This window comes from Vespa velutina, chromosome 2, assembly GCF_912470025.1.
Source record: "Vespa velutina chromosome 2, iVesVel2.1, whole genome shotgun sequence".
In the NCBI taxonomy this organism is placed as follows: Eukaryota; Metazoa; Arthropoda; class Insecta; order Hymenoptera; family Vespidae; genus Vespa; species Vespa velutina.
Genome location: NC_062189.1, coordinates 6,031,479 through 6,054,303, shown reverse-complemented (window position 1 = coordinate 6,054,303; position 22,825 = coordinate 6,031,479). Strand labels below are relative to the sequence as shown.

The 22,825-nt window shown below is 31.7% G+C and overlaps 5 protein-coding genes across 19 annotated transcripts in view; 3 read left to right on the top strand and 2 right to left on the bottom strand.

Annotated features, from left to right (window-relative positions):
- LOC124946400 (fat-like cadherin-related tumor suppressor homolog) overlaps positions 1-9,132 on the top strand; it is a 298,435-nt gene extending 289,303 nt beyond the window's left edge. For 7 of the 11 annotated variants that reach the window (XM_047487030.1, XM_047487029.1, XM_047487028.1 and 4 more), the window contains 5 exons: positions 97-2,802; positions 3,276-3,612; positions 4,038-4,178; positions 4,618-4,764; positions 5,480-9,132. In XM_047487030.1, coding sequence (XP_047342986.1) covers positions 97-2,802; positions 3,276-3,612; positions 4,038-4,178; positions 4,618-4,764; positions 5,480-6,033 — 3,885 coding nt within the window. In that variant the 3' untranslated portion in view covers positions 6,034-9,132. The remainder of the gene's footprint in view (positions 1-96; positions 2,803-3,275; positions 3,613-4,037; positions 4,179-4,617; positions 4,765-5,479) is intronic. The other 4 variants (XM_047487035.1, XM_047487034.1, XM_047487036.1 and 1 more) reach the window with 4 other exon arrangements.
- Positions 9,133-11,670: 2,538 nt separating this feature from the next.
- On the top strand, positions 11,671-14,051 carry LOC124947092 (mitochondrial outer membrane protein SLC25A46). The gene is made up of 6 exons (XM_047488757.1): positions 11,671-11,781; positions 12,254-12,456; positions 12,527-12,809; positions 12,933-12,989; positions 13,077-13,353; positions 13,447-14,051. Exons 2-6 carry the CDS (start codon positions 12,291-12,293, stop codon positions 13,864-13,866), a joined length of 1,203 nt encoding a protein of 400 aa, XP_047344713.1. The 5' UTR covers positions 11,671-11,781; positions 12,254-12,290; the 3' UTR covers positions 13,867-14,051.
- Positions 14,052-15,619: 1,568 nt separating this feature from the next.
- Positions 15,620-18,906, bottom strand: LOC124947090 (ATP-dependent Clp protease ATP-binding subunit clpX-like, mitochondrial). 5 transcript variants are annotated; one of them, XM_047488755.1, is made up of 7 exons: positions 18,731-18,906; positions 17,948-18,046; positions 17,669-17,875; positions 17,433-17,584; positions 17,180-17,354; positions 16,054-16,955; positions 15,620-15,965 (listed from the first exon to the last, which is right to left on the bottom strand). In XM_047488755.1, the coding sequence occupies exons 2-7, from the start codon at positions 18,015-18,017 to the stop codon at positions 15,711-15,713; spliced, it is 1,761 nt and encodes a 586-aa protein (XP_047344711.1). In that variant the 5' UTR covers positions 18,018-18,046; positions 18,731-18,906; the 3' UTR covers positions 15,620-15,710. The 5 variants fall into 5 exon arrangements, with proteins under 5 accessions (XP_047344711.1, XP_047344707.1, XP_047344710.1 ...); XM_047488751.1 differs by having other exon boundaries at positions 17,168-17,354; positions 18,731-18,898; XM_047488754.1 differs by having other exon boundaries at positions 17,168-17,354; positions 18,595-18,732.
- A 391-nt stretch (positions 18,907-19,297) lies between these two features.
- LOC124947091 (serum response factor-binding protein 1) lies at positions 19,298-22,195 on the top strand. The gene is made up of 2 exons (XM_047488756.1): positions 19,298-19,464; positions 19,568-22,195. The coding sequence occupies exons 1-2, from the start codon at positions 19,420-19,422 to the stop codon at positions 20,900-20,902; spliced, it is 1,380 nt and encodes a 459-aa protein (XP_047344712.1). The 5' UTR covers positions 19,298-19,419; the 3' UTR covers positions 20,903-22,195.
- The window catches only part of LOC124947089 (elongation factor-like GTPase 1), a 54,151-nt gene continuing 52,023 nt past the window's right edge, over positions 20,698-22,825 (bottom strand). The window contains exon 5 of the mRNA XM_047488749.1: positions 20,698-22,028. Within this exon, the coding sequence (XP_047344705.1) occupies positions 21,840-22,028 (189 nt within the window). The 3' untranslated portion in view covers positions 20,698-21,839. The remainder of the gene's footprint in view (positions 22,029-22,825) is intronic.

Sequence of the window (22,825 nt, the reverse complement as noted above, 5' to 3'; positions counted from 1 at the left end):
TCTAATGAAGAAGGATTTTGAAAAATGAATTAAGTAATAAGAAAAATTTCAAAACTATCTCTTTTTTTTTGTAATCTTTCCCTTCATGACTTTCAGGTCTCTAATTACATATTGGAAGTTCATGCACGCGATAGCGGTTTGCCAATGCTTTCGAGCTTCGTCATGGTGAATATCGAGATTCTCGATGCAAACGATAACCCACCATTGTTCTCGATGCCAAATTATACAGCTGTCGTTCAAGAGGACAAACCAATCGGTCACGTTATTCTCCAATTTGTCGTTACCGATGCTGACACCGAACCCAACGCTGCACCTTATACGTTCGACTTTCGCTCTGGAAACGAGGGTGACGCCTTTAGATTGGAACAAGACGGTACTCTTCGCACAGCCACTAAATTTAATAACAGAGTAAAGGACAAGTACATATTGCACGTTCGTGTATTCGATAATGGAAGTCCACCTTTGTATTCTGATTCATGGGTAGTGGTAAAAGTGATCGAAGAATCTCAATATCCACCTGTCATTACGCCTCTTGAAGTGATCATTAATTCTTACATGGACGAATATCCTGGTGGTGTTATCGGTAAAGTTCATGCGACGGATCAAGATCAATACGACACGTTGCTGTTCAATTTGGTGCCATCTTCCCCAATACCTAATACCGATCTTTTCGAAATAAATAAATTTGATGGAACTTTAATAGCTTTACCTAGACTTGATGTCGGTGAATACAGAGTTAATGTTAGTGTGACCGACGGAAAGTTCCATTCTCATTCGATCATAAAAGTTAACGTCGATCTGATAACGGAAAAGATGTTGGAAAATTCAATGATCGTAAGGTTCAGAGAGGTCAGCCCTGAGGACTTTATATTGAGTCATCGAAAAGGTTTCGTCAGAACGGTTCGTAATGCTATAAGTTGTAAGTTAAAAGATATCATCATTATTAGCGTTCAACCATCGCTCGATGAAATCAATACGATAAAGTCACGAGCGATTAGAGAAGTCGTACACAACGATCTAGATCTTCTTTTCGCTGTGAAAAAACCAGCAACGCCACTCGGAACGGTCACATTTTTCTCATCGGAAGTTCTTAGAGAAGCCTTGAATCAGCATATCGAAGAACTCGAAGAATCGACGAAGCTAGTAGTCGAAGAGATCGTTAGATTTAAATGCATCAAAGGTTATTGCGTCTACGGAGATTGTCATTATAAGATCAGTCTGGATCCTACGTTGATAACACCAGTCGCGACCGACGTGATGAGCTTCGTATCGCCGCGGCATCGACACAAAATGGAATGTGATTGCAAAGAGGGATATGCCGGAAATCATTGTGAAGTAGTTGTCAACGAGTGCGCTCGAAATCCATGTCCATTATTTAAAGTTTGTGTACCGGATTCAAGCATTCAAGGATACTCTTGTCAGTGTCCGGATGGTTTCGCTGGACAAACTTGTGACATTGACATTTCCAAATGTCATGACGAATCCTGTTATATACCACGAAATCCAATATCTTTCAGTGGCAAAAGTTATGCGCGTTATAGAATCGACAAAGCTCTTATAAGACAAACGATTGAGGATCGCCTTAGTCTCTCCCTTAGGATAAGAACGATGCAACCAACGGGTAATCTCATGTATGCGGCTGGCAAAGTGGATTATAACATTCTTGAAGTAGTTAATGGCGTTATCCAATATAGATTTGATTTAGGAAGTGGCGAGGGTTTGGTCCGAGTGAGTAGTGTCTATGTAAGCGATGGACAATGGCACGAGATCCAATTGGAACGTGAAAGCAATAGCGCTAGATTGACCGTCGATGGAAAACATGTGGCACATGGTTCAGCGCCCGGAATTAATGATATCCTCAATCTTCAATCGGACGATCTCTACTTGGGTGCCGAGGTACGACAGCATCCCTCGATTATCGGCTTCGAAGACGTTCAAAGAGGATTTGTTGGTTGCATGGACGACGTGAGGATCGCCAGGGTCTCAGTTCCATTGCACATGAGCGGTGCTAGTAGCGTCGCAATTTTAAGACGTTTCGCCAATGTCGAATTCAGTTGTGATACCGCGGTCGTTCTAGTTCCGCCTGGTATTTGTGGTTCTCAGCCTTGTCAAAACGGTGGTACATGCAAAGACTCTGGCGCGGATAGTTACGAGTGTCAGTGCCACAGCAGATTCGCTGGAACCACCTGCCAAATTGACACGGACCCATGTGCTTCGTCCCCTTGTCTTTATGGAGGTCGTTGCAAAATCATTCCAGAGGGTGGTGATTTTACCTGCGAATGTGTCGGACCGAGTTTAACCGGGAAACGCTGCGAATTCGGAAAATATTGCAGTCCGAATCCATGTAATCACGGTGGTGTCTGCGAAGAGGGTAACAATGGACCTATATGCAAGTGCCAAGGCTTTACGGGCGAACATTGCGAAAATGATGTTAACGAATGCGATGCGAAACCTTGCACAAATGGTGGAACTTGTGTAAACGAAATCGGAACGTACAGATGCGTCTGTCCACCGAACATGACTGGTTTGAATTGCGGAAATCCTGCTTACTCGACACCCATTATATCCAGTCACTTTAATATCACCTGGGAACAACTCATGTGGATTGGCATTGCGATTATCGCTAACGCTTTTCTCATCATCATGTTCCTTGCCTTTCGAAGACTAAAAATAAAACGCTCGAGAGCACGAGCCGACAACATCAATAACGAAACGAGAAAGCAGATTGTTTTAAATTCAGCCCGACCTCACGAACACGAGTTTAAGCGCAGCTCGAAATTGAGCAATCTCGAAGTAATACAGGTACGAAATCTATGTGCAAATCTATTATTTATTTTAAACCGCGGAGGATTACTAATTCGGATCTGTTTAAATTCGATTAGCAACGCCGTTCTAGCTTCTCTCCGCAGTTCGCTTTCTCTCGACTTATAAAATGCAAAATTAATAATAATTACCGAAGAGAGAAGCGAAATAGAGAATAGTAGTAGTCGCTTTAACGTGTCAAATTTCAATGGCTCCTGGCAGTAAGCGCATGCACTTGAAAATTTCATTTAAAACCGCTAGTCTTTATTTTAGCCGTAGTTAATTTGTGCGTTTTTTCATTTCACGCCGTTTTCTTTTCCGTTTGCGATCATTTATGTGAGAGGCTTTTCCTTTCGTCTATAATGGACAGGTACAATGTATTACCTATATACATTGTATATATACCTTCCCATAGACGATGTACGTGTGCTTTGCGTTTTTTTAAGGTTTTCGTGTGATTCTTTCTTTTACAGAGAGAACCCCCCCAATGTCCTCCCAGACCCGCATCCTACACTCCCAGTTCTAACAACGAACCAACCGCGTATGGTAACACCGCCGCGGTAGCTCTCAATAATTTGGACACCTTGCGTAGCTACGGTAGCGCAGGCGACGAGCTGGAGAATTTCCCGCCAGATTATTTAAGAAATTTGAATCGTACCACTCCTGTCCCTCCACCATCTTTAACCCTTACCAATCCGGTGGTCAGTGGAAATCCCACGAGCAGCGACACGGACAGCCTGCATAAGCCCACGTGGCAAGAACAGATGCAGCTGGCCTCTTTCATCACGGACACGACTAAGATAAAGAACGGTGAGTGGAGTGCTGGCTAATCGGCCTTGCTCTATTCCCTTATCCTTTGATCGATCCTCCTTTAGCTTTTTATTTTATGATTTGCTTGCTGCATGTTTCTCTCTCACTTTCTCTCTCTCTCTCTCTCTCTCTCTCTTTCTCTCTCTTTCTCTCTGTCTCTCTCTCTTTCTCTCTTTCTCTCTTTTTCTCTCTTTCTATCTATCTGTCTATCTCTCTATTTCTCTCTCTTTCTCTATTTCGAATGGGTGGAATCAGGGCTTCTTTGTCCACTGATTCCTTAACCAATCAACATCGTTCTCTAAAACTTCTCTCCTCGATTATTATCGAGTTCGTTTTCGTCGGCGTACGTACATGCGCGTCTCTTATCTCTGGGTGTGTAGCCGATTCGATTAACCCCAGCATTATCGTGTTGTGTGCACTAACAGACCTGAAACGAACGAGCCCAGTGGTACCGGAGCTGACCACTGGAGGACTTCTACTAAATTCAGCTCGACGAACGCCTCACGGAGGTGGGACCTCTATCGCTTCCCTGACGTCCATCGAGGATGATCCTCGCATCGTTGGTGGTAAGTCGATACGGTCTGCCTGTCGATTTTTCTTTTTTTTTTTTTTTTTGGATTTTTCTTCCTCCCTTTTTCTTGTCTCTTTTGTTTTATTTACCCCTTTTCTTCGGGCTGCTTCGCTTATTGCTATTATCCATCTCATAGAGTATATACTATTTTCTGTAATTCTTTTTTATATCTTTCATCATATCTCTTTCTCTTTATTTCTCTCTCTCTCTCTCTCTTTCTCTCTCTCTTTCTCTCTCTCTTTCTCTCTCTCTTTCTCTCTCTCTTTCTCTCTCTCTATTTCTCTCCCTATTTCTCTCTCTCTTTCGATCTTGATCTATTTTTTAATCTTTTCGATTGAACAAGCTGCTTCCTTTCGCTCCGTAACGCGGCACTGCCAACAGGCTGACGCATGTAGGCGTGTTCGGAGTACAGTCGTTGTCTGCAATGCTTTTAGGGTATCACTGGGACTGTTCAGATTGGGTCAGGCCAAGCCAGAACCCCTTACCTAACATCACGGAGATACCTGGCAGCGAAGTTCCAGACTCGTCCAGCTTCCACAGCAATGAGAGTAACGAGTCAAACACTCATCAATTATCGTCAAGTAAGGAACGGTCAAGCATGTAGGGATTAATGTGTACGCGTTAATGAGCTTAGTACTACTATTGCGGATTTAACTATTCTGCGTAGCATAATAATATCCCCTTTAGATCATTAGAGGCTTGTAGCACCTGCCAATGAAGATGCATTTTAATCAGGGACAAAACGGTTCTTCTAAGAATGACACGACTGCATGCAAATCAAGACTATCTTTTTCGAAGAAGCTCTTCGAAATAACACACTTCTATTTTCTTTTTTTATACTATCCTTTCTCTTTCTTTATTTTAATTCATCATGCACATATAGCGTAGGTATAATTTACTACCTCACTTATATCATCCCTTTCAATTACTTATAAAAAGAGATCACGAACGGATCAAATTCTTTTTAAAACGATAATGAGCACATTAAATATTCATAATGCAAAGTAGATAATCCTTAACGAGTTCACGACACCATCTAACAAAAATTGTATTATCCTCTAGTACAATCGATATAATTACGCTGGCATGCACACGATGTTGGTCGATCAAAGTTAAAAAAAAAAGAAAGAAAGAAAGAAAAAAGAATAAAACATGCCTGTAATTAAATTCTAATTTTTTTTTTTTTCGAAAGAATGTTCCTAAAATGAGATTAAAAAAAAATATTTATGAGAATGCGAAAAAAAAGAGAAGTAGAATATCCGATGTTTATTAATTAATTGAAATGTTCTTTCGCAGTGCACGGTCCAATAGATCAAACGAGAGACATCGAGACCTTGAACGAGGATCAGGAGTCCGAGTATGTCGGTGATTCAGAATGCGGAACTGAATTTTCGGAACGATATCACCACTGTACCGAGACGCAACGTTTGAATCCTCTGGACAGTGGCGGGGAAGGGGAATATAAGTACAAAGGGTCCGAAAGTTATCTACGACATCCGAATTCTTATCTACCCCATTATAATATTCACACGGATACCGAAAACGAGACGAATCCATTGAATGGACGTTTAAGCACACTCGAGTCCGACGAGGAAGAAGATGACGTAGTGCCTTATGGTTTTCCAAGCACCCGACGTAATCGATGCCACAAGGGGGATGAAGTTGACGAAATTGGTTCGGTGATCACGACGCTCGAGGAAAGAAATTCTTTGTTGGGCGGTGCTACGAGCAACAGTGATCTCTCGACAAATCTTTGCGAGATCGATGATTCCGAATACGAGATCGCAGATCAAAAAAGTAATGGACGTTTGTGGTTGTCTGGTAACGGTATCACTCAAACCTCGGTGTGACGAACGGTGCTACAGGAAGATTCGACTAGACTGATCCGAAACGCGTTTTCCTTCGTGTTTTTCTCGACTCAACGAGGGAATCCGGTTGTTCATAAATCTACAGTTTTGTACATAGGTATTATCGAATTAGTTAGACAGTCTGTACAGGTAGAGTTACATAAATAAGGGGACTGATAACATTATACACATTATTATATTAAAGAGACCGGTGTGCGATCGTCTATTATATCTCGAACCGATAGTATGTAATTAATTAATTAATTAATTAATTAATTAATTATTACAATACGAGTACACCGTGCCTCGAAACTCTCCACGCGATATAGAGTTTTAGGTACCAACGTACTTAATTCTACAATTCCTCGGAAAAGTTTACTTCATGCTGCTCGATACTAACCAACCAATTTTTAATCCTGGATGAGAATACTTTTTATTTTAATTTCTTTGCTAACCGTTCATCAACATTATATAATCGGTATACGCCGAAGACCATTTCTGAAGTTACGTTTTCTTCCTTTTGCTAATTTAATGAAGGGAAAAAAAAGAGGAAAAGTAATGAGTCCGAGCAAAGAGATATTCCGTGTAAATTACATTCATTATATAATATATAATATATAATATATATATTATATATATACATTAAAAGAATTATTTCATTTTAGATTTAATGATATTTCATCGCTGAAGAGAGGTAAACTTAATGAATCACGACCGCGTCGTCAGACCAATGACTATCGTTTAATAAATCTATTGTTTAAAACTTGGATATTATCCATGACTATAATTCCAGTGCTAAAAATACATAGGTATTCTTTATGTATTTTTACTATTTGCTAATTGACTTTATTTTGATTACTTGTAAATGAAGACAAACGGACTACTTAATGAATATAAATGAATGAATAAATAAATAAATATATATATATACATATATATATATATACACATACACACACAGACACTCACATGTATAGAGAATAAGTACTGTATAGATTAGGAAATGAATTGACTCTAGCGAATGAAAAAAAAAAAGAAGAAAAGAAAAAAAATAAATATTGCGCTACTTCTGCAAACGTTAAATGCACGCATCGATCGCGAGCAGTAAACGCAGATTAATTAATAATAATTAAAAAAAAAAAAAAAAGAAAAAAAGAAAAAAAAAAAAAAGAAAAAAAAGATATGAAATATTTTTACTGTGATGATAATAATGTTTATACGATGATCAAATACTATAAATAGTATCGTAATAATTGCAATGTTAACGATGCGAGGTTTTATAAAGAACAAAAGAAATATTAAAAAGAGGAAAATGAAGAGATTGAGGAGGACGAGAAAGCGTGCGTAAATCGAGTCAACGTTTCATTTATTTAAATTTTGTAATAAATCATTTTGTTTTTCTCCTCTCACATGAGTCACCATCGATTCTAAAGCGTACCGATCACGTTACCGATCGCATTATACATGGTGCTACTATCTTACGTCACGCATCACCGATTATATTTATGTCTCTTTAATAAGACTGCATGGCGAAGAAAGCGTTTCGCTGACCATCATTGCCCTTCATCGTTTCATCATTCACAGGTCATTCGTACATTATAGATTTTGCAATGGTATAAATGAGATATACCTATAAATGTTAAAAAAAAAAAAAAAGACGTACATACACTGCCGATTTTATTCTTAATGCCATATTAATGAACACATTTTTGTTGAATAATTTTTTACGAATTATATATATATATATATAGACACAAGGACAAACACAGATATATATATATATATATATATATATATATATATATATATATATACACACATGTATAAAGAAAGAAAAAGAGAGAGAGAGAGAGAGAGAGAAAGAGAGAGGGGGAAAACAGTTATTACGTGCCTAAGGTCTTTAATCATTGTCACTTCCCTAACGTGTAATTTCCGTTTTATCAATATATGTATAGAGGCAGCTTAAATGGGTGAGGTATATATGTTTTTATACATATAAAGAATAATTATCGAGAAATTCAGTTTTATGTTCCTGTTCGTTAATGAACCGTGCGTAAGTGTACGTCCCATACGTCGTATTTTAACGGGACAAAATTAGCAAAACGCAAAATGTTTAAATAATAATGCGAAAACAGGGTGATTTTTCTTCTTACGTTTGACCAAGAGCGGAAATAAAAGCGTCTTCTTATATAAGTTAAACATTATTGTTTCGTGCAGATTGAAGGTCTCACGCGTCATTCATCATATGGATACAATTGAACCTAGATAATTTATTCTATATTAGAATGAAATAAAAAGATTGTACAGTTAATTTAAAATAGATTGTATCGGGATCGTCATCGATGAACGTTTGAGACTTTCGATCGGCGTCGGAACAACAGACTCTTCTTAAATGTTAAGATTAATTTTAATTATTGACTAAACGATCTACAATTATATATAGCCCCCTCTGGTCAAAAACGTTGAAACGAAGTTGACCTGCCATTCTTTTTTTATACATTTTAATTAAAAATGATCGAAGCGATTACGCGCATATCATCTTATTAGAAAGAATAAAGAAAGCATTATAAGATTAAATGATTTAGATAACATTGTGCAATTAAACAAAAAATTTGGCTATTCCTCCGGGCCATTACGAAACATTATCCTAAAACGTATTAATTATTACGTTACATTTACTAGTATCATTTACAGTAAATGTATAGACTTTATTGAGCGATCGGAATTGACAAAAGGATAAACATAATTGATTTGTATGGCATCGTTTTTTTGTAATGTTTTAAGAGAAGCTTTAACTTTAGGCCTACACGTACTCGCGGATCGTTTTAGATTTCAAATCAAATAAGATTGTAGGAGATAAATGTTTGTTTTCCATGTCAGAAATAAGGATACACGACGACTGTTTATATGAATGAATTATTAAGGAAGTTTAAGTGGGTACAACTTCTAAATTTCTCTTCAGATTAGCCCTGCTCATAGAATACATATCGATAACACAAAATCTTTCAAAGAATGAGGAACTTGACTTATTATAATTATAAGGCTATAATTAATTTGTACAAGGTCAACCTATTGTAATAAAGAAACCAATCTTGCCTATAATTTATCATATTATTATTAGTAATTATCATTTTATTTCCCAATTTTTATATTTATCATCATTTGTCGAAAACTTACACATAAATGTAACAGGTAAAATGAATTTGAACAATAGTCAAAGCAATTTATCACCTTTCACTCGAAGTGTATTACTTCAGCGACAGGTATGGACAAAATATAAACTACAAGCGCAAGCGGGGAACAGTGTCTCAACCATACAATCTATGTCTATTTTATCAATCTATAAACTTGTGTAGGTACACGTAACATAACAATCGGGTTAGTGTGGGTTAGAGAAAATAGTTTAGTATACTACAAACTCACACTTTTGTGATGATATGTATTTCTTTTTCTACTTCTACTTTTTATTATTATTATTATTATTATTATTATTATTATTATATAAACACTACTAATAAGAATTCCACAATTACCGACGATCTTTAATACATGAATCTACGATTACTAATGGATAGTAATGGAGAAATCTATCATTATTGATTATCTGTTAAACAATTTTCTTGTTTTTCTGTTTTTTTTTTTTTTTTGATAAAACGGAATTTCTTTTATCGTAAAATGAGAAATTGCTGAACCGTCAGCATTAAAACGGTATCTACTATATCTACTGCCAACAAATGGGAATCTACTATTACCGTGATTCCTGTTCGATTGGTTAAAATGGAATCTACTATTGTCATGTCGATAAAATTGGCATCCTCTCTTATCATAGATCTCTATTAGATCGGTAAAACAGGAATATAATAATAACAATATCTTTGTTATGTAAGTAAAAAACTATTGCACTTAAATTCAATCTATATTTATATCAAAATTAAATTCAGTCAATACACAATCCATTTCTCATGTTTTAATAGAGATATATATTGTATTATTATTATTGTACTATTATTACTGTATTATTCCGTAGGAATAAATTATTATATTATTTCTTCTATGCATTATTCGATATGTTTCGATGATTTGAAATTATGTAGATATATGTAATATAATATTCTTTTTTATTTTGTTATATATAATCAAATTATACTTTACTATTTCATTTTGCAGTAAGTATGTATATTTAAATATAATATAGTATGTATATAGTGTGGAAGTATTTTTTAATTAAATAATAGGTCACGTCTAAAGTGTTAAAAGATTTAGAAACCTGTTGGAGAATAAAATTCATTGAATATAACTACTTCTAAAGTTTCTTCATTTAGTACCCAATTGTCTTTCTATATTGTCTGTTATTTTTGACTTGATGATCGTATTCCGTTGTTAATATCCGAAATATGTCATTCGAATATTTCCTGACATATGACGAAAACACGAATATAGTAAAATCTCAATTTTAAGTTAAAGCCATTCATCACCCCTGCTTTTATAATAAATTAGGCCAACAAATAGAACAGGCGTAATTCTTGACTGAATTTGATGAAAAGAGTCTTATTTTAAAAACGAAGATTTAATCTAAGACGTCGCTTTTCGAATTTTTTAGAAAGCTTTATTTTCTTTGAAAAAAAAAAATCGTCTTAAAAAATGATATTTTCCACGAATAATTTATAAACAAATAATAAAGAACTTTTCTAAGTTTTTACAATTGTTGTGTCCAATGTAACAGAGATTATCAAAATGATTACAAAGATCATCGAAAGATCATCAATGGATTATCAAAGGATCATCGAGGGATAGATTTATCTATGATCAGATGATTCTAAAGGATCATCAAATGACTCGGTTCATCATCGATTTTTACGCGAAAATACGGAGTAAAGATGGGAAGAACACTTGCGCGCATGTCGGCGGGCACAGGCGTGAGCGTTTGCGAGCGCGATTAAAAATCCTACCGAGGATTTTGTTTTATTTCCTCGAAAATTCAATTGGATTACCTCGCGAATGCAGATTTTAGAATAGAAAAAAAATACTTACTGAGATCTATGAGTCTCCACATGCAACAACTTCTACATAGTGAGATCTATATCTATAGTATTTGCGATATATTGAAATCTAATTATATATCATGCAACGCAAATACTATCGGTCGAATGGTTGCAATATATTTTCAAAATCTCTTCAATTTAATTCTGATTAAATACTAAAGTACTAACACTTTACATTGTCAATAATACTAGCCAATAATACTAATCTACAGGCAAATAGATAAGATATAGTTATATTCAAAGATAATTTCTTTAAATTTGCAAATTTATATATTAATTATCATGTGTTAATTAGATTTATTATTCTTTATGCTTTTATCATGAAACAAATGCGATAACGATGTCGTATATAACAGGGATCAATGTGAAATCAATTACTCATGGTATCATCAAAGAAAGATATACATATAAAGAATTGAAAAGAAATGAATTCACAGCTTATTAACACTATTTACTTTAATCTATACAAAATCAATTGTTATTTAGGCGTGAGAGAGGAATAAAAAAAAAAAAAAAATAAACTTATACATTGATACAATAAACGTATAGTACGATAACAGTGTTTTAACGCTTGCGTTTATAGTTCATATTTTGTCCATATCTATCGCTGAAATCATATGTGCTCGGAGCGAAAAGTAATGAAGAATCTTAAGTTATATTTCAATTTACGCACGTCGTCAACAGTTAAAGAACACTTGAGAAACATTAAGTACCTATCAAGCATATACACAGAGATACGATGAATCGAGAGAAGGGATAGAGTTCTAATACGTTTTGATTCATTTTTTTCATCATCTGTCGATGATGTCATATCTCGAGCGATATTAAATAAACAGCCTTAAAGGTCATCTATGATTCGTTCTAAAATAATAATTGTGTTAATTTCTAATAATAATCGAGATCTATCGGTCAAATTGAATCTAAGAACGAATCAGTAGTTATATTGAAATCGATATATCACAGATCTTATAAAAGATCGAGCATGACCAAAGTGTATTATTTACAGAAATGTATTTTATTTGTAATTTAAATTTTTTATAATACTTAAGGAATTATCATCAATTAAATTAGTCTTATGATATTGAACTGTATTCTAACCTCTACTCGTAGACACCAATGTCGATGTTAGATATCAATCGTCGACATCGTGGTGTTGTATTATTACTTAATAACAATTATAGATAAAAATTATAAAATTTACAATACCTGCCGAAAGAAATGGCAGGATTGGAAAGTTACGAAAGAGTGTATCGAGGACGTTTGGTAGAAACTCAGGATGCAAAATTTTATTTGCAACAAAAATACCATGGTCATGATGTTATTCATCCTTTGGATATATCGACTCCTCATCCTTTAGCAGAAGATAGTCCACCTCATAACGATGGTTAGTATTTTTTCAATATACATTTTTATTGCTTATAACACAAAAATTGAAATATATTTTAACATTTTAGATGTCGTGGTAAAAAAGTATATAGTATTAGGATGCAGTCTAGTTGGTCTAATCACAGAAAATTTATTGATTCATCCATTTATTGTCTTAAGACGACAATGTCAAGTCAATCCTGGATCCAGTAATTATCATTTGATACCATTTACTTTAATTCCTATAATGGCACGATTACATCAGAGTCAAGGTTTAAATACTTTGTGGAAAGGAATTGGTTCTGTCTTATTAGTAAGAGGCATGACTCTAGCAATCGAAGATTTGATTTCTAAGCTTACACCATGGCCAAAGTAAGGTGATAATTTATCTATTTATAAAATCTATCTATGTATATTATTTGTTATAACTAATGGATAAATTGAAAGAATATATATATATTAAATATCGTTAAAATAATAAAAATTTTATTTTAGAGAAGTAACATGCAATAGTTCTTTGAAAGCTTTTGGTCAACACATACTTCTCAAATGGTAATAATTAATATTATTTTTTATATCTAACATATATCAAATCTTTAAAATATTATTTAACTAATATGATTATTACTGATCTAACAGTGTATCTCTAGGCATAGTAACTCCATTTTATTCTGCTTCACTTGTGGAAACCGTACAATCTGAAATAGCATCTGAAAGCCCTGGCATTCTAGATGTCTTCCGAGATGGTGCTTTACGTTTGGTTGAAATTAGCAATAAAGGCAGACTCATACCTATTTATGCTCTTCTACCGCCTACTATAGCTTATGGAGTAACTAAATATCTCTTTACTCTCATTGTAAGAGGTATTACAAGTCGTATTATGCATATAAGACATAAGCATCGTCAGGAATATATGGTAAAATATTTGAGAAAATTTAATTTGTATTATATATATATATATGTATAAAAAATATTTCTTTTTTTTTTTTATTGATTCTTCTGTTTCTAGGGAGCATATAGTCGTGATTTACTATCTGAAACACTTCTTCAGGATATCGAATTACAATCAATATCAATTTCTATGTGCACAGCTGATGTATTATTTTATCCATTAGAAACAGTTATTCATCGTTTGCATCTTCAAGGGACACGCACTATTATAGATGATTTAGATACAGGAAGGAGTGTCACTCCCTTGTTAACAGGGTACAGTAGTGCCACTGATTGCTATCGCACAATAATTTCCACAGAGGGCCCATTAGGTTTATATAAAGGATTTGGAGCTCTTATATTACAATTGGGAGTATACGTATTCGTATTACGTGCAACTAAATGGATTTTAACAGAACTAGTAACAAAATTGAGACCTAAGCCTAAATGTAAACCTATTAAATCGTCTGAAAATTTATATTATAGAGATTCAATGTGAATATTTTTTTCTTTTATATGTATAAGTTGTCTAGTATATACAAAAAATATCTTTAGTAATTAATTTAGTAGCTAGATTCCTATAACAATTATATACATGATATTTTGTGCTTCTTAACCTTAGGGTACTTCTATGATTAAATATACAAAATATAGAAACAATGAAAAATATATTAATATTGACAACTTCTTGAGTTTTTAATCTTACAAATATAAGATCAACAATGTATAAATTTATCAACCCAATGCTAAAATTTATTTATATTTAACATTTTCTTCAGTTAAAAATGATGTATCAATACATAATAATAATATATAATACTATTTTGAAATGATAAATAAATTTCACAGATATTATAAATCTGTATGTATTTAACCTATAAATATTATATTTAAATTGCCTATCGACATATCGTACAAAGTTAAATGAGTATAATACATATTATTTATCTCAATTGAATTTATTAGAAATACCAGGTCATACAATATAAATTATTTATAACAATGACCTCTATAAAATTTTATATATGACAATTACATGTAATAATAATATATAAAATTTTATATTGTGTTCATAGATAATTTTTTTACATTTTTTAGATGTTTATATTGTACACAGCCCATTCTGATATAATATGTAGATAATTAATATAATTTCACGCATACATGTGGATATTGTAATCTTGAATATTATTAGAAATATTATAACCTATAATTTCAAAAAAATAAGATGACTCTAAAAAGCAATTTTTCTAGATTGTCATTTAATAGGAGTATAAAACTAAATTAAAACTAATAGAATAGATAGGTTATCTAATAATATTTTGTTTGTTTTACTTAGTATTTATGACAATATTCAATCACAAAAAAAAAAAAAAACTACTGATATCAATATTAGTAAAATTTCCACCACAAGATTTTCATAGTTCACTAATTTTATCTATTTCTATATACAATATATTACAATGAATTTTTATTTTCTTATATGTCACTGTAGATATTTACCTCTTTAACAAAACTACAGATACGTTAAATTTTTATATATTTTATTTATAGAAATTTTGTTCTTTTTTTGGAAAATTAGCATTTAAGTAGCATTTAACTTTTTTTTTTGTTATGTTAGTTAATTTTTGAATACAATAATAAAATTTTTTTCTTTCTAAATTTCGCAAAAAGAACATTGGTGAATAGACATATATGTAATAACTTATTATCGATTTTTTTATATGTTTAAATACAAAATATAGTAAATTTTATAATTGTTTTCTTGATATATAAATATAGAGAAAACAAATAAGATTATAATAAATTGAGTTAAAAATTAGATTTTGTTAATAACAGGCGATGAATGTATAAATTGAAGTAAGAAATAATAAATAAATGTGGCAGAATTTAAGATATTTCATAAAATGCATATATACATCAATGTTTGTGGAATGCTTCATCATCTGCTATATGTTTTAATGACATATTACTTCTAATTCAAAGCAAATTTTATCAATATTCGAATCCAATTTAATGTAAGCTCTAATTATAGTCATCACATAAAATATTCTACCAATTTATTCTTTTTGTTTATGAAACTATTTTACAGTTACTTAAAATATAAATACCTCTTTTTTCATTTTTTTTTTTTTTCTTTTTGTAATTACTTTCAGTTAAGATTATATTATATATTTTCTATCTAACGATCATAGTATTCTTTTATAATCTGGAGACTATCTGATTTATAAAATTTCATTTAAATTTTTATATTCGATTTATATTATTTAAATGTTTACAAGAGACAGTAGTAATACAGCATCGAAATAGCTATACACTATTCTCTTGTTCTTTGATTATTTGCTAGTTTTGTACATGTTGTGCTTGTTGTAATTCTTCTTCTGTTGCCTCACCTCTTCTTATATATTGTGCCTTTTCTTGACCACGTACACATCCTTCTGTTATATGGACCGACATCACATCGCTTCCTGGTACTTCAAACATAGGTTCTAAAAGTAGAGCTTCCATTATAGCTCGTAAACCTCTTGCACCTGTTTTCTTTTCCATAGCTAATGATGCTATAGCACTCAAAGCATCACTTGTAAATGTCAATTCCACCTGTAATAAGTTAATTTACATTATAATATATTAAAACATATGGTCACATAACATTCTTTAAAACATTAGTTGTCATATCTATATGTACCTTATCCATAGAGAATAACATCTGGTATTGAGGAACCATAGCATTTTTTGGTTCTGTAAGAATTTGAACTAACATATCTCTATTCAAAGTATGAAAAGGTACAAGTACTGGAAATCTTCCCACAAATTCTGGAATCATGCCAAAGTCTATTAAATCTCGTGCTTCTACTTGTTGCAATAAAAGATCTTTCTCTTTATTGTCTATTTCTGTAGAAGGTGACATATTAGCTACATCAGCGAGACTGGCAGCTCTTCTTCCTGGACTTTCAGATGCAGGTACTGCACCAAAGCCCAAATATTTTTCAGTCTTGCGTCGTGAAATAAGTCTATCTAAACCATTATAGGCACCGGATGCAACGAAAAGTATGTTCGTTGTATCTACTTGTAACGTATCACCCCTAAGCTTTCTTGAGCTATTTCTTTCAGGCACATTAACGATTGTACCTTCTAACATTTTTAACATTCCTTGCTGTACACCTTCACCACCAACATCTCGTAACTGATGTATACCAGGAACAGCACCTATTTTATCAACTTCATCTAAAAATACAATACCCATCTGCGCCCTCTCCACAATATAATTGGCATCTTGTAAAAGTTTTGCTATAACACTTTCTATATCTTCTCCAACATATCCTGCTTGAGTTAATGTGGTACAATCACAGATAGCGAAGGGTACATCCAAACATTGAGCTATTGTCTGTGCTAACAAAGTTTTTCCAGAGCCAGTTGGTCCAAGCAATAGAATATTACTTTTTTCTAGCTTCAATTGATGCTGCTGACTATCTAAAATGTCTGATCCAAGTGCAGATTGATTCGATCCTTTCTGTTGATCATTACTACCAGAAATATTTTGATATCCAACTCCTAATGAATTTCCGACGCTAGATATATGCAACAAATCTGAAAAACAAAAAATAAAAAATCTTTTAACATTTGTTATATATTAAATTATATTAAAGTCTATAAATTAATTATCAGACAAAATAATATTAGGTCAAATAATATATAATGTATGAAAATTAAAATAATGTTTATAGAACTTAAAAGAAATAATTAAAAATATTTTATAAATCACAATGCAATAATAGATTATTATAAGAAATATTATTTACGTGGTTTAAGACCTCTGTGAGTAAATGGATGATTCATTTCTTGCGAGGCAACTGAACCAGTATTAGGTTGAATTGTTTGCACAGGTAAGTTGTTGTATATCCGTTTGTAATGATTATATACAGCAACGCTAAGTACTTTTTTAGCAAATTCTTGACCAATAACATGCTTATTCAGATATTCAAAGATCTGAAATGATTTATTGATAGTGTTTATATACTACATAATTAATAATAATATTAGTATTGTTAAGATATATTGTATCACTTTTTTTGGAGGTGGAGGTGGTTTTCTATAAAATCCATGTTTGGAGTCCATGTCAGGTCTCAATGCTTCTTTTAAACTTCTTTTTGAATCTACTTCTGATAGTACTACAAAAAAGTGATGACATTTTTCGCACTTCACAAATCTTGTTGATGCTATTTTAAGGAATAAAACATATATTAATATTATTTATTATATTTAGAACAAATGAAATAATTGGTAAAACAATTTGTACTTACATACAAAAGTTTCAACATGTGTGCAAGGATCACCACATTTTGGACAAATAAGAGCATCCTTTTTACCATTATCACCACCTGATCCTGCACTTCCAGATGTTGTAGTACCATTATTTTTATTAGGTGGTACAGTTTCAGAGGGAGCTTTAGCTAAGCTTGTACTTGTTGTAAGTGATCTACTAGCAACGACTCTTACGATCTTGTGAACTATATAACCATTAAATTAAATTTTTCATATGACATTAAATATTGAAATAATTATATATACGTCATACTCACAATGAGTGGTAACATGATTGGAAGATGCTAAACGTCCAGCACTTATCAAACAACATCGTACACAACTCATTGTTGTAATCACTATTGGCAATGTAATATCTGTAGAATTAAATATGTATTTATTATACAGTATTATATTGTATAAATTCACATGTATAAATATAAGAAATTTGTGTATAATATAATATTAAAATTATTTTCCTTTGCATAAATATAAATATTCATGCATTAATTGCCTTTATCTTTAATCAACAGGACAGAACTTTTAGAACACAAAATTTTTTTTTATTTCACAAAATATATTTACATCATAATAATATTAACAATTATCTTGCAAACATATCAAATTATGAAGAGTGAATATTTAAAAAGCTGAACTGCGTATATGACACTATATGACAGTAACAAAAATAATACACAGCACGATCTATACGTCAACAGAACAGCACTAACCTTGTAGATCTCCACAGATATACAAGACGTTTATCAACGATGATACCTTTCATTTAATTAACAAATTATTTCAAATATTTCGAATGATTTGATAGATGTCAAACGAAATAATCGAACCTATTCACAAATGATCGACGATAAAGATAAACGGATTTCAAAAATAAGAAGATATAAATATTTGACACATCACTCACACAGAACAATACAGACTTAAGTTTCATGAAGAAAAATACGGTTCAAGGTCATAGATAGCTCCGTAAATCTAATTGCTTCCATAATGATATTCATTCGCAAGTATCTGTGTAGAACGATATATATTACATAATTTACCTCTATCGTGAAAAAACAGTGCAAGATGTTACGATGTGTTTCCCAAAGTTCCTAATTTTGTAAACATATACGAATGTATACGTATGACCGTTGACTAACGCGCTATCTACTGAACAAGTTTATATATAATTAATATGCACACTTAACAGGATGTATAAGTCAAATTACGTCTGTTTCTTTAAGTTCATATATTTTGCTTTTAAATTATCAGTCACATGTCTATACGATCTAAATAATATATGAATTTTGTATTTCATAAATATTTATTTAATAGCATATTCACTTTTTAAATAATATTTGGAAATGTTTTAGTTATACGTGTCAGTATAAATTATCTTATATGATCGTAAAATTAAACTCATAATTTACTTTTTACTAAAATATTTATTAAAACATTATTATTTTAAAAGAGGATTTTTAATAAAACAATTTTTCGCAGAATTCTTTAATAATAATTTGAATCAGCTCCATCTAGTGGCAAAAGAATGGAATTAAAGTGATAATTATTTGCAAATTTGAGTATTTTTATCGGTAACTTTGCTATTAGTTTCATTTATTTACCACCAGGTGATATCGAAAAAATATTCGTATTCCATCTACTTTCAACATTGATTTGAATTAAAATGTTTTTTATTAGATAAAAAATATTAATTATAAATTATTTTATGCTAAATATAATATAGAATTTAATGAAAAAAAGTTATACAATGGGAAAAACTGAAATTAATGACGAGGTAAGTTACTATATATAGTTAGTATATTTAAAATAGTTTAGAGGTTATGAGAGTTTGTTAAATTATTACAAAATAAGAGTAAATATTTATATGTTTATTACAGATAGTTCGAATGAGGAAATTGGTACGACAGGCCAAAGTATGTGTAATACATAAATTAATTAGAGAAGCCAAAACATTGCGTACAAAAAATGGAACTGAGAAGCAACAAGAAAAGAACAAGAAGAAAGCTGATAAATTGATCAACGAGATATATTTCTTGAAAAAGATCAAAGATGATCGTATTACCAAATTTGGTATTACTAATACAAAAAGTTTGCAAGAAATTTTACAAAATAAAAAATCTAAGACAACTACTCGTATTATGGCCAAAGTAGTAGATTATAAGTCGTTAAAAAATGCTATAATTCAATTTCGCGACACATACTCTGATTATGAGCATTTACAACCTGGACAAAGTAAATCTATAAAGCAAAATAAGAAGTCTGAACAGGAAAAAGAGAGCAAGACAACAACGAAGAGAGAAACACGTGCAAGTACTAGAATTACTGAAAGTTCTTTAGCGAATGAATCGAATTCTGATGATGAAGATAATAATAATATAGGGATAGAAACAGAAGATAACAATCATTCAGAGGAAGAACAAAATTCAGAACAAAATGATTCAGAAACAGGGAGTATTCTCAGAATAAAACCTATGATTTGCAAACAGACCAAATCCAAAGAAAATAAACGTTTAAAAAGAGATAGAAAAGAAAGTACAGAATTTATAGAAGAGTGCAATGATAAATATGATAATGAAGATGTTAAAAAGATCAAGAAAGCAGAGATAAAGGAAATATCTCACAATGATAAAGAACAAGATACGGTAAAGGTTATTAGTAAACAGGCAACAGTAAAAAGATTTACAGAAATTTTACAGGAACAAAGTTCAGAGGAAAATGGTTCTTCGAATATGAATAATGAGAAAGTTCCTATTGAGAATAAGTCAGAATCTGAAAAAAAAATTGATTCATTCTTCGTGAGTAGTGATGGTGATGCGTATCTCAGCTTAGCATCTTCAACAACTAAAGAAAATAATTATTTATCCGAGGATGAAGACAGTAACTATTACAATAACAAATCCAAAGAGTACATTGATAAAAGGACATTCTCAAACGATAGGTTCTTCAGTAATGTAAAATCCTCTGAAGCAATAAAAGGAAAGGGAAGACAAAAAGAAAGTAGACATAATTTTAATAGAGATAAAAATTTATTTAAAAAGCAGAAGAACAGCAATGAATCGTCCTTCAAAGATACAAAGAAACGTAACAACGTCATGAACGAGAATTTTAACGAAAATGAAAATTTACATCCGTCTTGGGCAGCAAAGAAGAAACAACAAGAAATTATAAAACAAGGCTTTCAAGGAAAGAAAATCATTTTCGATAATGAATAAATTATAACTTATCGATGTTTATACAGGCTTTGTAAATAAATTATTCTTATCTTTAGGCGATAATTTTCTTAACGCAAATTTTGTAAGAATTCAAATGAATTGAATATTCTGATATGATATTAAGTTTTATACGAGAAGGAAAGATTACGGAAGTATAGCAAAATAGAGCGACGAGACGAGACGGGAAATGATTAATTTTATAGCCTCATCACTTACTTCGTTTTGATCGGTGATTTTCTACGTCGGAAAGCGATTACGTCCACGATTTTCAATATTCATGTTCATTTCTTCGCTCAAGAAGAATTTTCGTACACTTTATTGTATATCATGATTATTGTTAATATTATAGGAAGTAGAAGAAATAGATCGTTTCAAACATTCTTCATTTTTTCTATCTCTTAAAAAATTTAGTAGGTTAACTAATATAATAATTGGTAGTAACAAATACGAATAAACGTTATTAGTCAAATAGTTCACACCGCACGTTTATAATATATATATACATATATACATAACATATATTCGTGTTAAACAAATAAATTCTACATCATAAATCTACATAAAAAATTGATTACGTTGATCCTTAGTTTCGAAAGAATACAAATAAAAAGTAAAACGTACGTAAGATAAACTTAATTTCATAATTTCATAGTATTCCTATAAGACTTTATACAAAATAATAGATTATTATTTTTAAATGGATGATGATCGTATGAATCAGTAGTTGTTTTTTTTTTTTTTTTTTTTTTTTTTTTTTTTTTTTTTTCAAATTTTAAAATAAATATTTTTTCGATGGTAAGAATTTATTAATTATAAAAATTTATTAATATCATTAAAAAAATTATAGAGATTAGAAAAAAAAAATTGGACTTCTCGAGTCCGATCTTGTAACGAAAGGAGAAAAAAAAAATATATATATATATATATACAGTTTGTCTCATTTGTTTTTAGACAAAGTACGTTGTTTTTCACCGTGCGTAACTAATTGAGAATCGACGGGAAGACCTTTTCGACGTCGTACAGCGTCCATGTATTTCTTCGCACGATTTCCACTATCGGCTTTCTCGCCATAATGAAGATATTCTTCCTCTGTCGATGGTACCCAGTATGGATCTTGTTCAATAACCTAGAAAAAAACAAAAAAGAAAGAAAAATCAAAGAACCGAAACTAATATCAATTATTTGCATGTAACAAATACATGAGAATAATTTAAATATTAATATTTTAATTTTTTTATTTTCTATTTTGAATATTTTGATTGGATTCCTTAAATTACAGATCGTTCTCATTTTACAAGAAGAAGACCCTACAAAAATGTCGTCGTTACATCCTAACTGTTAATCGGACATTCGGTAATTCCATCACAGGGTATACCTATCCTTTGCTTAAGCGAAGGCACCAGGAAGACCCGAGAACGAAAGGATATCCGTGGGACATATACGAGACGCGTGATATTCACATGAAATTTTGTTGCTGCTGTTGTTATTATTGTTGTCATTATTATATTTTTTATTTTCATTATTATATTATTATTATTATTGTTGTTATTATTATTATTATTATTACCATTACTATTACTATTAACTATTATTATTATTATAATTAATAAATAAGATCAGACACGGCTAAACATTGTATCGAAAAAAAGAAAAAAGAATGAATGAAAATCATGCAGGTGATTTCATTTTCCGTTTGTATTTTCTTTTACCACCCTTAGTCCTTTTAACATTTCTTTTTTATCATATTTTTTTTTCAGATACGTTGCTCGTCTCCTCTCTTTCTCGTCCCTCCTCTCTCTTTTATTCCCTTTTTTTCACCAACTACATCTCTCGCTCTCACCCGTATTGAAATTTATAAGATGCGGACACCTGGTGCGGACCGAAGCAAACGAGAAGGATAATCTATAGCCCGTGGAATTGAAT